The sequence below is a fragment of the Rissa tridactyla genome, chromosome 6, assembly GCF_028500815.1.
Source record: "Rissa tridactyla isolate bRisTri1 chromosome 6, bRisTri1.patW.cur.20221130, whole genome shotgun sequence".
NCBI classification, from domain to species: domain Eukaryota; kingdom Metazoa; phylum Chordata; class Aves; order Charadriiformes; family Laridae; genus Rissa; species Rissa tridactyla.
Window position 1 is genome coordinate 51,242,300 of NC_071471.1, and position 12,115 is coordinate 51,254,414.

Below are 12,115 nucleotides of genomic sequence, written 5' to 3' on the forward strand. Positions count from 1 at the left end.
AAGGCCTCCGTTGCTGCTTCAGGTGACATTCACAGCAGCCTTGTCCTTTGTGCTGCTCCAGATCCTAGTGAGGCTGGGATTAGTGGTGCTGACTGAACATCTGGCTAGGCTTGTGTTGTTGAATTAAAGCTTTTTGGTCTTACATTTCTCTTTGTAATATAAGACTAAAGGTAGTCTAAAGACTTTTTGCCTAAAGATAGGAAAAGCTTAAAACTGTCCTTAATATATGAACCTGTTTCGAACTGTACAGAACAAGGAAGGACAGACTCCAGCATAACCACAGTGGGGAAATTTCAGTGCAGCTGATGTTTGTGGTGCATTTTGGGGCTGCATAATTGACAGGTGAAACCAGCAGTTTTTTCAAAAGCATCACTAGCTGCATCTGTTTTGCGAGTGGATGGCTTTTGCTGTACACATTGGGTCAAAAAAACAGTGAGCGGTGAAAGGCCCAAACTCTTCTGATAATTATCATTGTTAAAAACTGCTTTATTTTCCTGTTTCCAAAGCGTTTCATTGCTAATCCTCATGCCGTCTCACTGTTTTTCTTAACCACCGATGACCTGTGACAGAATGTCTGTCTACTTTTCAAGCCAGTATTGCAGAGGGGTGTGTTTTAAAACCTCTTAGAAAAGAACGATTCTTGAGTAGCCTTTGAGACTTCTGATGTCTAGCAGTCTGAATTGCAAAGATCTGTTCTGAGATTGCTGGATGCAGCAGTTCACTGACAATCACAGCCTGCAATCACAGCTCAGTTAGATAAAATGACTTGATATCCACCATGCGTGTTATGGTAGGAATAGTTAGCCTTAGAGAGATTATCCTCTGCTCTGAAATAAGTACTACTGTTTCAAGACTCATAGTCGATAAATTACATAGTAATTTTTAAAGTACAAGAAAACTGAGCAACAATACTAAACTCCAATTAATTGTTTTCCCTCAGATTAGTTATTTCCTTACTCAGCAGTTTTGCACTAGCTAGCCTTTTAATGAGCTCAGGCCTTAACTACAGGAAGGCTAGTAGCTGAATTTCAGAATTGTATTTGTTGTATTTTCCTCAGAAAAGGTAAGTGTTCTTTTTATTATCACAGTTTGTCCACAGCCGTTTCTGGTTCCATTTCTAAAGTTAACTTTCCCTGGTGTTCTTGAAAACTATGTATCTGTAAGTGAATAGCTGTTGCTCAGCTTCCAGCAAGAGGATTTGCTGTTTGGGGACTTTAAACCTTTTTCTTCCCTCTACCTTCTCTGTCTCCTTGGTGATTTATTTTAGTTCCATTAAAGGTGTTACTGAGCAGGCTTCTGGCTTTCCTGGATTTCCCTTATGGTTGAGAGCCTGGATTTTCTGCTTTCTGCTTGTTCTTTTGCCTGCTTGTTGCAAGAGTACACCCCATATGAAATGTGTAAGTCCAGATGGGGTCTCTGGATCTTTGCATTGTAGGTGGCAGTTTTCAGACTGATATTTTGCTTCACACTGATTTATTTTTGTTAGTGATTCTGAGCAGGCATTGGCACATCTTTTCTGTAGTCTTTCCTCGCAAGGGAACAAAGAAGCGGGTTGATCTTTTCTGTGTCTTTTTTTCTGCAAAGTAGAAGTCTATGTGCTTTTAATTGAACTCAAGAGGCTCTATAAATTGACATGAATTTGTAGAGCTGTTCCAGGGAGCCAGGACTGAAGTAGTCAGGCGTGATGTGTGTTGGAAGAGAGGTGTGTTTATTAGCATTGAAGGTAGGGGCTACAACAGCAAAGCAGTAGTCATAGATCTGTTAAAGAAGCATATGCACAACTTGCATTTCCTTTTCACACATTTAGTTGTAGTTACGGATAGTCTGTATCCCTAAGCCTACAGCAACTCACATCTACTGGTGTGTTCTGCCTGTGGGAGCCTTTTCCTGCAGCAAGTGGCTTTTTTCCTCTCAATGCCCACTTAACTGCTTGCCGCTGTAGTTGTTGAAGTTGGTTAACAGTAATGCTAACGTAGGTGCTGGCATTGTAACACCACTGATCTTTACCTGGTTTAGTTGAGGCAATTTAGCATGACCATTGGTAGTTTAAGCTATTATTTTGAATAAGAGTGCACGGGGCACCAACTTATGGCTGATTTTATTGCCCCCAGTAGAAGAGGAGTATCTTCTAACTGGATTTTAAGGCATTATTGGAGGTACAGAGAGAACTGCCTTTGACAGCCAGGCCTCTTATCTAATACTTCCCAGTATCAGAGTTTGATATCTAGTTGAGTGCTGCTGCAGCTGGTAAAAAATGACTGATTGGTCTTAGAACAGACTCCTTGCTAGCTCAATGAGGTTTGACTAGCAAACCAGGAGAGGATGTCACTCTCAACTATGCAAGATTATTTTGTGTGTGTGTGACAGCTGTGTCAAAAGCAGGCAAGCTCTGCTCTTAATAGGGATGTGCTCTTCCTATGCAGATTTATAGGATTCTGAAGTACACTGATGCTATTTCAGTTTTGTGCAACTGTAAGAAGTTTTTTATCCTACAGCCCCTCAGAATCCCCAGTGTGGTGGAGGCTGCCGTCTTTGGGCCACAACAAGGGCAGCTTTAATGCCTAGGGCTTAGCCCCTCCTAGGTGTGAACGCAACTGGAGTTGAAGAGGGAGTCTGCAGAGCTTCTCTGCAAAGTATACAAGGTCTTTCTTGGTTCCTCTGTCAGCTTCATTCTTGCTGGAGTTCAAGAGGCCCCATTGCCAATTAATGAGGTATTAACTAGTGTTTAGGTTGTCTCCTTTCTTTCCTAATGACTGTTTAGGTAGGAAGGTAACAAGATTCTTGCTCAGTGCCGTATTGTTTAAGTGAGAATGAAATCAAAGCCAGAGGCAGCTTTTCTGAAGCCAATGTGGCACAAGATACGGTTACTAGCAACAATCTCATCCTAAACATTCTCTCAACTGCACCATTGTTTGTAGCTACAGAAGACTGAAACAGAGAGAAGGAGCCTCGATGAATGATTGAAGCGGGAGGCCTGCAAGTCTGATATCTAAACTGTGATCGTGTCTGTCTGCTGTTGTCTCTGGGGAAAGCTACTGGGCCGTTCCTTCCCCAGCTCCTATTCCTTGGGAGGCATGTAGAACAAGAGACAATTTTTCCTTCTCAATCTAGTGGAACCTGTTTGGCATTTTCTCCTCATGGGAGTAAATGTGCAGTTCTCTATGTTTAAGAGCTTTTTCTCTTCATTCCCAAGGAGGAGCTGGATGCATTTAACAGCTGATTGTGCTGTATTGTAGGGAACAGGATATAGCTCTACAAATTAACATCTAAAAAAACATGGAGCCCGTAACAACTGAATTTCTTTGTTAGGCTACATCTTTTCGCAAATGTAAATAGACTTGTGATAAAGGGTTTCTGAAGGCTCCCGGTTTTAAACTCTTTCTGTTAAGGGGAGGTGAGTTTTGGTCTTGTGGGGTCAACACACTCGGAGTCACACAAATTAAGGAAGCAGATGGCAACAAAGATTTCTGTGTAGATGTCTCCCCACAGAGGTGGTAGGCTGTAGGTGGCCTTTCCCTGTCATGTATTTTTCTTCTGTTACTCAGATCCCAGCCATGAGGGCACAGCGGAGGGGATGGAGAACATGGCAGATGCTGTCACTCACGCCCGATTTGTGGGCACGGATCATGCGAGCGATGAGGTTGTCTTGATGAAAATCCTGCAGGTAAGTGGAGAGAAATGGTAATTACCATAATGGTTGCTGCTCGTTGTGGAACATATCCTGTTACATGGAGATGAAGAGGAGGGAGCAGTGTTTTGACTCTGTAGGAGCTTAGTGACAGACTTTATTTTTAAACAGATGGCTCATATACCTGTGGTAAAAGCTTTTCCAAATGAAAATAATTAAAAGCTTAAATGAAATGATTTTTAAATTAAGGGCTTGATAATGTGGTAGTGTTGATAATCTTACCTTGTGCGTGGTCTGTGTCAGTGAGGGGTAAATTAAGCATATGGAGCTCTCTAACTTATTTTTGAGAAAAATTCTTTGTAGAGACAAACCTATGAACTATACACCTCTTCGGTCTATGTACTTTTGAGCAGATAGCTAGTTACTGAATTTAAATATTGGGTAGCATGCAGCATATCAGGCCTCTTTCAGAAGTGGGGTGGGAGATCATTCTTGTCTCCTAATCTGTCTGTTTCTTCAGCACAGCATTCAGTTTGAAATGACTCCTGGAAAACCTGTAGGTTTTCTGCTCATGGCAGTCCTTCATGAGGAAGCCATCCTTCTCTCAGAAATGCATGCAGGTGTCATTGTACTATGGGACATGCGTGTGCTGTTCTTCGCAGGTTTTGAGGACCTTGCTGCTCACTCCAGTGGGAGCCCACCTCACCAATGAATCTGTGTGTGAGATCATGCAGTCCTGCTTCCGCATATGCTTTGAAATGAGACTCAGCGGTAGGTTTGTTCTTAGTTCTGCAGTTCAGAAATGAACAGGTTTCCTCAGCATTAACTAGTTCTGTTGTAGAACGTGCAGCCGTGGAAAGCTCCTGAGCTTTATATTATTGTGTCTTTCTACAACTTCATGGAAAATTTGGTAGGAGTTCACTGTATAACTTTTGACTGCTCTTTTTCCCCAGCTTTGTGGCGCCACCTTGTGATTATGTGCCCATTTGCAGTAATGTGGTGTTGGAGCTGGTTTTAATAAATTTGCCGTAATCTCTGTAAACAAGGCTCGGAGGGGAGTCTGCTTGAAGAAGCCTCTTGATAATATCACACTGAGTAATGACACCTGTGTTATTTGTTTTTGTCTTCGCAGAGTTATTGAGAAAATCTGCAGAGCACACTCTGGTCGACATGGTGCAGCTGCTCTTCACAAGGTAAACCTGCTTGTGTTTGCCTCAGCATTGCCAAGATGGCCCTCTAAGGACAGAATGATTCCACACTTCCACTTAAGGGCCCTCAGAAAAATCATCCAAAATGGTCATTATTTAGAGGTGGAAGGGGATGAAGGATTTGGCACTTTTCTCTTGGGCTGACCCTCTCAGACTCCAGGGAGACAGAGACAGGGAAGGATGGCTGGTTTAAGGTGTCCTTTGAGGAGAGACAGACAGCCAAGTAATGAAGAGCTTTAGGATAGGGAACAAGTTTGAGGACAGAGAATGCAAACTTCACTCAAAAAAAGAAAAAGGCTCTAAAACATATAGCTCTCTTCAGGAGAGAGAATAGATACAGTGTTGGAATAGTCACATGTTGATTTCAAGCTGAGAGCTTTGACCTCACATATCAAAGAGAATTTTAAACTCTTGAGATCATATGTCTTGGACAAATGTTCTGCCCTTTTCAGCACCCTTCAAGTAATTAAGATTACTTCTTTTAAACTCAAGTTAGTTATTTAATTTCAAAACTGTTTCTCCAGATAATGAAGTAATCATTGACTTTCTCTGAGTATTGTAAAGAGGAAACATGCAGATATAGAAATACTTTTAGTAGGAAAGGATTGTAGTAAAACTGACAGCTTGTCACACTCAGTTCCAGTGGGTTCCCGTTTGTTTAGGTTTTTTTGGTTTGTGGTTTTTTTTTTTTTTTTTTTTTTTTTGTTCTGTGCACCCTGTGTCATCCCCACTGGATGAATGTGGGGCAGAGTCAGTATCAATCTCTCTAAAGAGGAGAGACTGCCTTACTTTTTCTCCAAATGCATATGTGGATGTTACTTAGCGCTTATTAATTACTTGTTGTGTATCATCTTCTCTGTCCTTCTTGATAAGGCTTGAAGACAGTGCCACCATCTGTGCCTGTGGACATTGGGATAGAGAAGTAGGGCAAAGACAGCAACTGCAGGGGTGGTTTGGCCATCTTGCTTTTCAGAAAAAGAAAGAGCCAAAGCTGTCCTGCAAAGCTTTTATTCCTTCAGCAAGCAAAGATAGAACTGTAGTAAAGGAACAGAAGGGAGACCAGGGGGTGTGGAGTTGGAGAGCTGTGTGCATTTGTCATTCGGTAGCACAGGTGAGAGCAGTCAACCTCCTGTACATCTGAGACAGGGACTGCTTAGCTCAAAGCATTCAGCTTAAACTGAGATCCACCATGCACCATAATTGTGTTTGTACGATGCAGATTAGAGGGTAACTACTGGGGTTTCTACAAAGTTAATGAAAAGAGTTGCCATGACTAGTAATAACATGTACACTGCAAGAGTCCTCGTGTGGATGACAGTCTGATTTAGCAGCTGTTTTTAGCAGCATCAGAAACCTGTTTTGAACCAATCTAATTAGTCCACTGCTGAAAACATACACTGAAGGAAAAGAAGCTGTACTTACATTACTATTAAGAATGAAAATCAATATAGCAAAACTGCCATTAGCAGTAATAGCATGCAGAGCACCTCTCATCTATACTTGTTTTTTTCCCTCGGCAGATTTTGGCAGGAAAAGATACTAAGAACGTTTCTTTTTGTGGAGGAAACCTAATTTGGGTTTTCTGGTATCTGCAGCATGACTGAAAAGACCAGTTTATTTTTTCCTCTTGATAACCTGAGAAAGCTTACGTATTTTGGCTTGTTCTTTGTCTTTCAGGTTGCCTCAGTTTAAAGAAGAGCCTAAAAGCTACATGGGAACGAACATGAAGAAAGTAAGACTCAGCACTGTTGGCTGTTCTGCTCTTCTCAGGCTTGCGCTCGTCTCTGTATTGTTTGTTTTCACACTTGTGTTTCTTCATCCCTGCAAGTCCCTAGTTCACTGAAAGAGCATGTTTAACCGCATAAATGGGCATAGATTCATTAATTCTGTGGTCTGGTAGGGAATCTTGTTAATGATAGTGCTGCCTAAGGGGGACAGTCTGGATCCTGGGAACAGCCATCAAACTGCTGTGGGCTAGAAAACCGCAGCAAGTTATGGGACCTGATGGTCATGTCTTCTGATCATTTGCTGTCTTCTGCTCTCTCTCCAGCTTTTTTCTCCTATTTCTTCATTCACTGCAGGTCTAATACTGAGCTCTTGGGATGTATTTGTCCTGTTCTGTGTACAAAGGAAGCTTTTTGAGGCTGGTGAAACAGCATGAAAGCATTATGAAATTGGACTATTGTAGAAAAAGCTTTGCTGGTTTCTAGAAGGGGCAGCATTCTGTAGCAAAAAACCTTAGTTCACAGGGGCAATACTATCTCTATTAGCAGTCAAATCAAAGTAGACTGTTTTTTTTCTCCCTTTCCCTAAACGCACAATTTTCTGAAGGTGGAAGGTCCAGGTTTGTTCAAAACCACCGCCTCCCTCTATACAGCGAGGTCTTTAGCAGCTGGATTCAGTATGGCAAATACCATAAATGTGACCTTATGTGATTATTGATGTAATAATTTCTTAGGTGGAAGGAGGTTCACTTAAGGAACTCCATATATACTTGTATATGTTTATACTCCATATAAAGAATGTCAGTAAAGATACTACTGATGAGAGCAACAGGATGGGAAGAAGAACTTTCACTCCATTTTTATTTTTAATGAGTTGAGAAAAGTGGCAATATTGGGTAAATGTACATTTCAGAGCCAGTATAGCAGTGTTTTGAGAGACTGAATGCTTACTTGTAGGAATCTGAAACTAGCTTGGGGCTTTACTTCTTGTGTAGTAACCTAATGACTGCTTGTTTCCCTTGCTGTGGGAGAAAAGTGGCAAGATTTGTGATGGTGGCAGGCTGGCCTAAGGAAAGCTAAAAGAGATCAGGCTAGTGTACTGCAGGTATCAGAAATTGCCATGGTCTGTGTACAGAAGGTGTAAAGTGAAGGTGAATTTGAATTTGGGAAGGCTACCCTTATCGAGTGATGGCTGCTCCCAGCTCGGTTAAGTGATGCTCTGTCTTGTGTCTGATCTGTGCAGTTACCTTGTACTGTCTCTTTGCTGTGCATGCCAGGAATCTGCCCTGCAGCCTTGCACTCTGCCAGGTTATTCTTCTCTGGGTTTATTTTGCTTTGTTTAAACCATGCATTTGCCTATCTTTCACAGATCTCTTCATGTCTCCTCAACAAACTGGAGCTAAGTAGTGGGGAACAGCTCAAAGCCCTGAACCAATTAGAGAGGGTATTGCTCTTTAAGAACCTGAAGGTCTCTCTCTCCCTTCTCCCTTCTTTACCTTACTCCCCTCTTCCTTCTCTTGTAAACACCACCTGAGAGATAGTTATGTTGTGTGCAGCAAATCTCCCTCCACTCATTTGACACAGCATGGCTTTTGGGGACAATGCATGCAGCAATTGCTTTGCAGTGTTGTGGCTGCAGCTGGGGCAGGCTTTAGAGGGAGAGACCCTTGTTTTACTGCAGCATTCAGTGTCTTGGTGGGTGTCACCTAAGACACTATCACGGCATCCTCTGAAGGAACAGAGTGGGAGGGCATGGGCAAGATTTGAGTCTTCTATGACAGTGAAAAACTGAGGAAAAGAAACATAAAAAGTGTAGATTGCCCTCTGAAGGCTCAAGCATTGTGTGTCGTAGCTGTTGATCTTGATTATAGATGTAGCAGCATACTTGAGGAATCTCTTGACCCAGCATGCCTTAAACAGTTTTACTCAAGGTGAATCTCTGAGCTTTGGTACAGGGCCACAGAGTTCGACGCTCTCTCAAGCGTTTTGTAGGAGACTGCTGTACATTTTCAACACCTGTGGTCATGTTTCTACTGAAATTAAATGTGGTTTCCAGCACAGTATTTGGTAATGGGGGATGAGTGGGGCTGAACTGAATTATGAAATGTGTTAGTCCCTGCTAGTTCCTCTAGAAAATGCTTCTAAAGAAATCTTGTAGGCCTGCAGATTGTTGTTTCTGGACCGATCATAGAAACCCTGAGAAACTAGCTTAAATGGGACCCTTCTCAGTTTTCCATGTTGGTTCATAAACTTAATTTAACTTTAGTTCTTGTCTGCCATTAATGCTATTTGGTCCAAAAGGAGCTGAACAGATCATTTAGAGGTCTATATGCCATTTTTTTTGTCCTCTGTCTATCTATGGTCAGGATAGGTTGGAAATGCAGTGGCTGGAGACTCGCAGATTTATGCAGAGTTACACAGAAGAAAAGACTAAGAAATGTTTCCCTTTGCAATAGAAAATTTTGTAGCTAAACATTGGGCTCTGTGGTGGGAGTCAGGAGAAACTTAAAATCTGAGTTTTCACAGATTTTGGGGGTGGATTGTGTTCATAGTTGCCTAAGATGCACAAATACGTTTCACCAGATAAACTTGATTCGTTGTTGCAGTACAGGCAGGTAGGTAAGTGAGATGACTGGACTGCATCGGTGTCTCCAAGACTTGGATCGTGGACTGCGTTCTCTCTGCATGCTTTTGTGTCTTGAACGCTACTTGGTGTGCTGACCAGTTCCATGCTGCATCTAGAATGAGCTCATGTTATAGTATAATCACTTTAGTCACTAATCATTGGCCCCTGCCCTTTTCTCTTGAGGCTTACAGTATCTTATGGAAAAACAAACGAGTGCAGGTAAGGTGGCTTGTAGAGAAATGAGATCTCACGGACCCTTTAAAAAGAATCCTGTAGTGTTACATTTTTCTTCACCTCCCTAGACCTTAGCTGTAGTTTTATTGTTAAAACCTCATCTATCAAAGGAAGCATTTGGAGTCTTGTAATTTATTTTTTTTCTTCTACAATTTCGTGTACCTGTTTCTTTATGCAAAGGTAACTCAGATAAATTTAGTGGAATCTGTACTGAATTCCAAGATGAACGAACAGTAGCTTTGAGCTCCCTCTGCTCTGATTTCTAAAGAATCATTTTTTAAATACTAACTTCAGGTGTTTTTATTGTGGAATATGAGCTTAATCTAATCTGAAGGACATTGATAAATAGAAAAGTAATGCAACTATAATATCACTTGGGCATTGGATAGGGAAGGAGAGTTTTAGATGATGTTTAAAATTCAGGATATTTTAATGATCTATTAAATGCCATCTAACTGCAGCATTTAGTCAAGACAGCAACCTTAGATTTAAAATCTCAGCCTGTTAACATGCAGCCAAGCTTTCTAGTGAAATCGGGAAATGCCTTGGTATTGAAGGTAAAAACAAGCATTAGAAATAATTCCTTTAGTCAAAGATAAACTGTACAGATTTCATGGGATTATTACCTTTTAATTCAATACAAAATACAGAATGAAAAATGTTACTTTGCTGTCCTTTGATACATGTATTGTTTTAGAATTCTCAAACTCAAGAGTTTGTTAAAAAAACCATATAGCTCCTTGACACTGGTGAAACATTTCTGTTAAGTATTTCTGTTTGCTTCTGCATTTTTTTTAAGCTATGCAATTGTCATTGTAATTTGCTATTTCTTATTTATAGGAGACAGCAAAAGAAAAAAGGGGGGGGCATGATACAGGGGGTAGTGCTAGGTAATTCTGATAGAAGAATGCTTGTTGGTGTAGCATGTGGAATACTGGATGGTATGAGATGGAAAAGACCTACTGGGTAATCTCACCTGTCTGTTAAATTGTCAAAAAAAACCCTCAACTTTCCCCCCTGCCCCACCCCCCGAAAAAAAAAAAAAACAACCCCCCAAAAAAAAAAACCCAAACCAACTTATATTCTTGTCTGAATGCTAGTGTTGAACTGAGATGGTATTTGGTGTTGTTGGAAAGGGGACATCAGAAGTAGTAATTAAATTGTCAGCTTGAAACTTCTGATAGAATGGTTCAAAAGTTACCTGTTTCTCAGGAGCATGGATGGGGGCAAAAGGAGTGGGACCAACATGGTTAGCTCATAGCGGTATCTTGGCTCTATTTGGCTAATTCAATTCTGCCTCTGCCCCCGCCTCTCCCCCGCGCCCCCCCCCCCCCCCCCCCCCAGTTTTTATTAGCAGGTAACTTTTTTAGCTGGCAAATCATTGCAACAGGATATAGTAACTAGAAGCAAAGTCTTATTTTGAAATTGTGTGGAACAGACTTTCTTGGATTTAACACGTGATGCTTCCAGGTTTCCATCCTGCTTGAAGTAGTTTGGTACAATGAACCATAAGTCTTCGGATTTTATTTCAAAAGTTACTGAAAAGGGAGAAAAAATAAATATGCCTATTTCTAGAATAGTTGGTAGGTAAAGAAAAACTACCTGGTCTAATTAGCAGCTTAAGCCTTTAATGAATAAAACTATTGGTAATGTTTAAAGCTCAGGGATTTTTAAATGGAAGAGGAAATTATTACAGGTGAAACATTAGGAGTTGGCAAGAATGAAAGATAACACATATTTTATATAGCCCTATGAAGTAGTGAATAGGAAAGATAAGAGAGCTGCCAATTTTTACATGAAAGGATTGTGATCCATAAGCATATTAAAACATTTTGAAATGTGCAAAATTTTATTTTTAGCTGCATTCTTGTCATGTAAGCGTTGGTCAGAAGCTGTGATTTAGGAGACTCTTGCTGCAAAATTTGGAAGAAATAACAAGGAACAAAGTAATTCTGAATCTGCTGTTATTAACAAGCTCAAGGAAACTGTAGCATGGCTAAAACTTGAGGATTAGTTGTCAAACAAATAGAGTTTGTGGTGCAAAGAAAAGTTACACAAATGGTTTACTGCACTGGGACATAACATTTTCACAAGCTTTATTTAAATGAGAAAAACTACAGGCTGTGTACAGCGAGTTAGAATTCTATCTGGAAAAGGGAGAGACGGAAAAAAGTAGCAGAACATGAAGGTTTATTGGCATTTAAGAAGAGTATTAGCTGGAAGGAGGCAAGTTGCAGAAAAAGGAAGAGACTAAAGAATATCCTTGTCTTCTAGAGAATTTAAATTTGATGCTGGGGATATATAAAATAAAGAATATTATAGCCTAAAATGTAACTTAACTGTGATGAATTTACAAAGAAGAATACCAAGTAGGGACTGGTACTGAGACTTGCTGGATGGTTTCCACCACATGCAAGGTTCCTGTACAATGGTTAAATTTTCACCCCAAATTGAAGAGGTCTGATAGCATCAGAAAAGCTGACTGCAGCTACCAAAGCCAAGAGTAAGTGCAACCCTGCACTTAGATGAAGTTACTTTAGAAGGAAGCTGTTTTCAGGCCTGCTATTGCCATTGTTCATGTGGCCAAATATCGTATTGTTTTTAGGAAGTTCTGGAGCGTCTGTGTATGCCTGCAATAACAGCACACTGCAGCAGGTGCCACACAGCCTGCATTGCTCTGGCTGTGGTTCTTGTT

At 40.9% G+C, this 12,115-nt stretch overlaps 1 protein-coding gene across 6 annotated transcripts in view; it reads left to right on the top strand.

The window, feature by feature from the left end:
- The window catches only part of GBF1 (golgi brefeldin A resistant guanine nucleotide exchange factor 1), a 108,344-nt gene that overhangs the window by 64,048 nt on the left and 32,181 nt on the right, over positions 1-12,115 (top strand). For 3 of the 6 annotated variants that reach the window (XM_054205810.1, XM_054205811.1, XM_054205812.1), the window contains 5 exons: positions 3,546-3,664; positions 4,291-4,399; positions 4,761-4,821; positions 6,514-6,568; positions 7,930-8,028. In XM_054205810.1, the coding sequence (XP_054061785.1) occupies positions 3,546-3,664; positions 4,291-4,399; positions 4,761-4,821; positions 6,514-6,568; positions 7,930-8,028 (443 nt within the window). The remainder of the gene's footprint in view (positions 1-3,545; positions 3,665-4,290; positions 4,400-4,760; positions 4,822-6,513; positions 6,569-7,929; positions 8,029-12,115) is intronic. The other 3 variants (XM_054205814.1, XM_054205815.1, XM_054205813.1) reach the window with 2 other exon arrangements.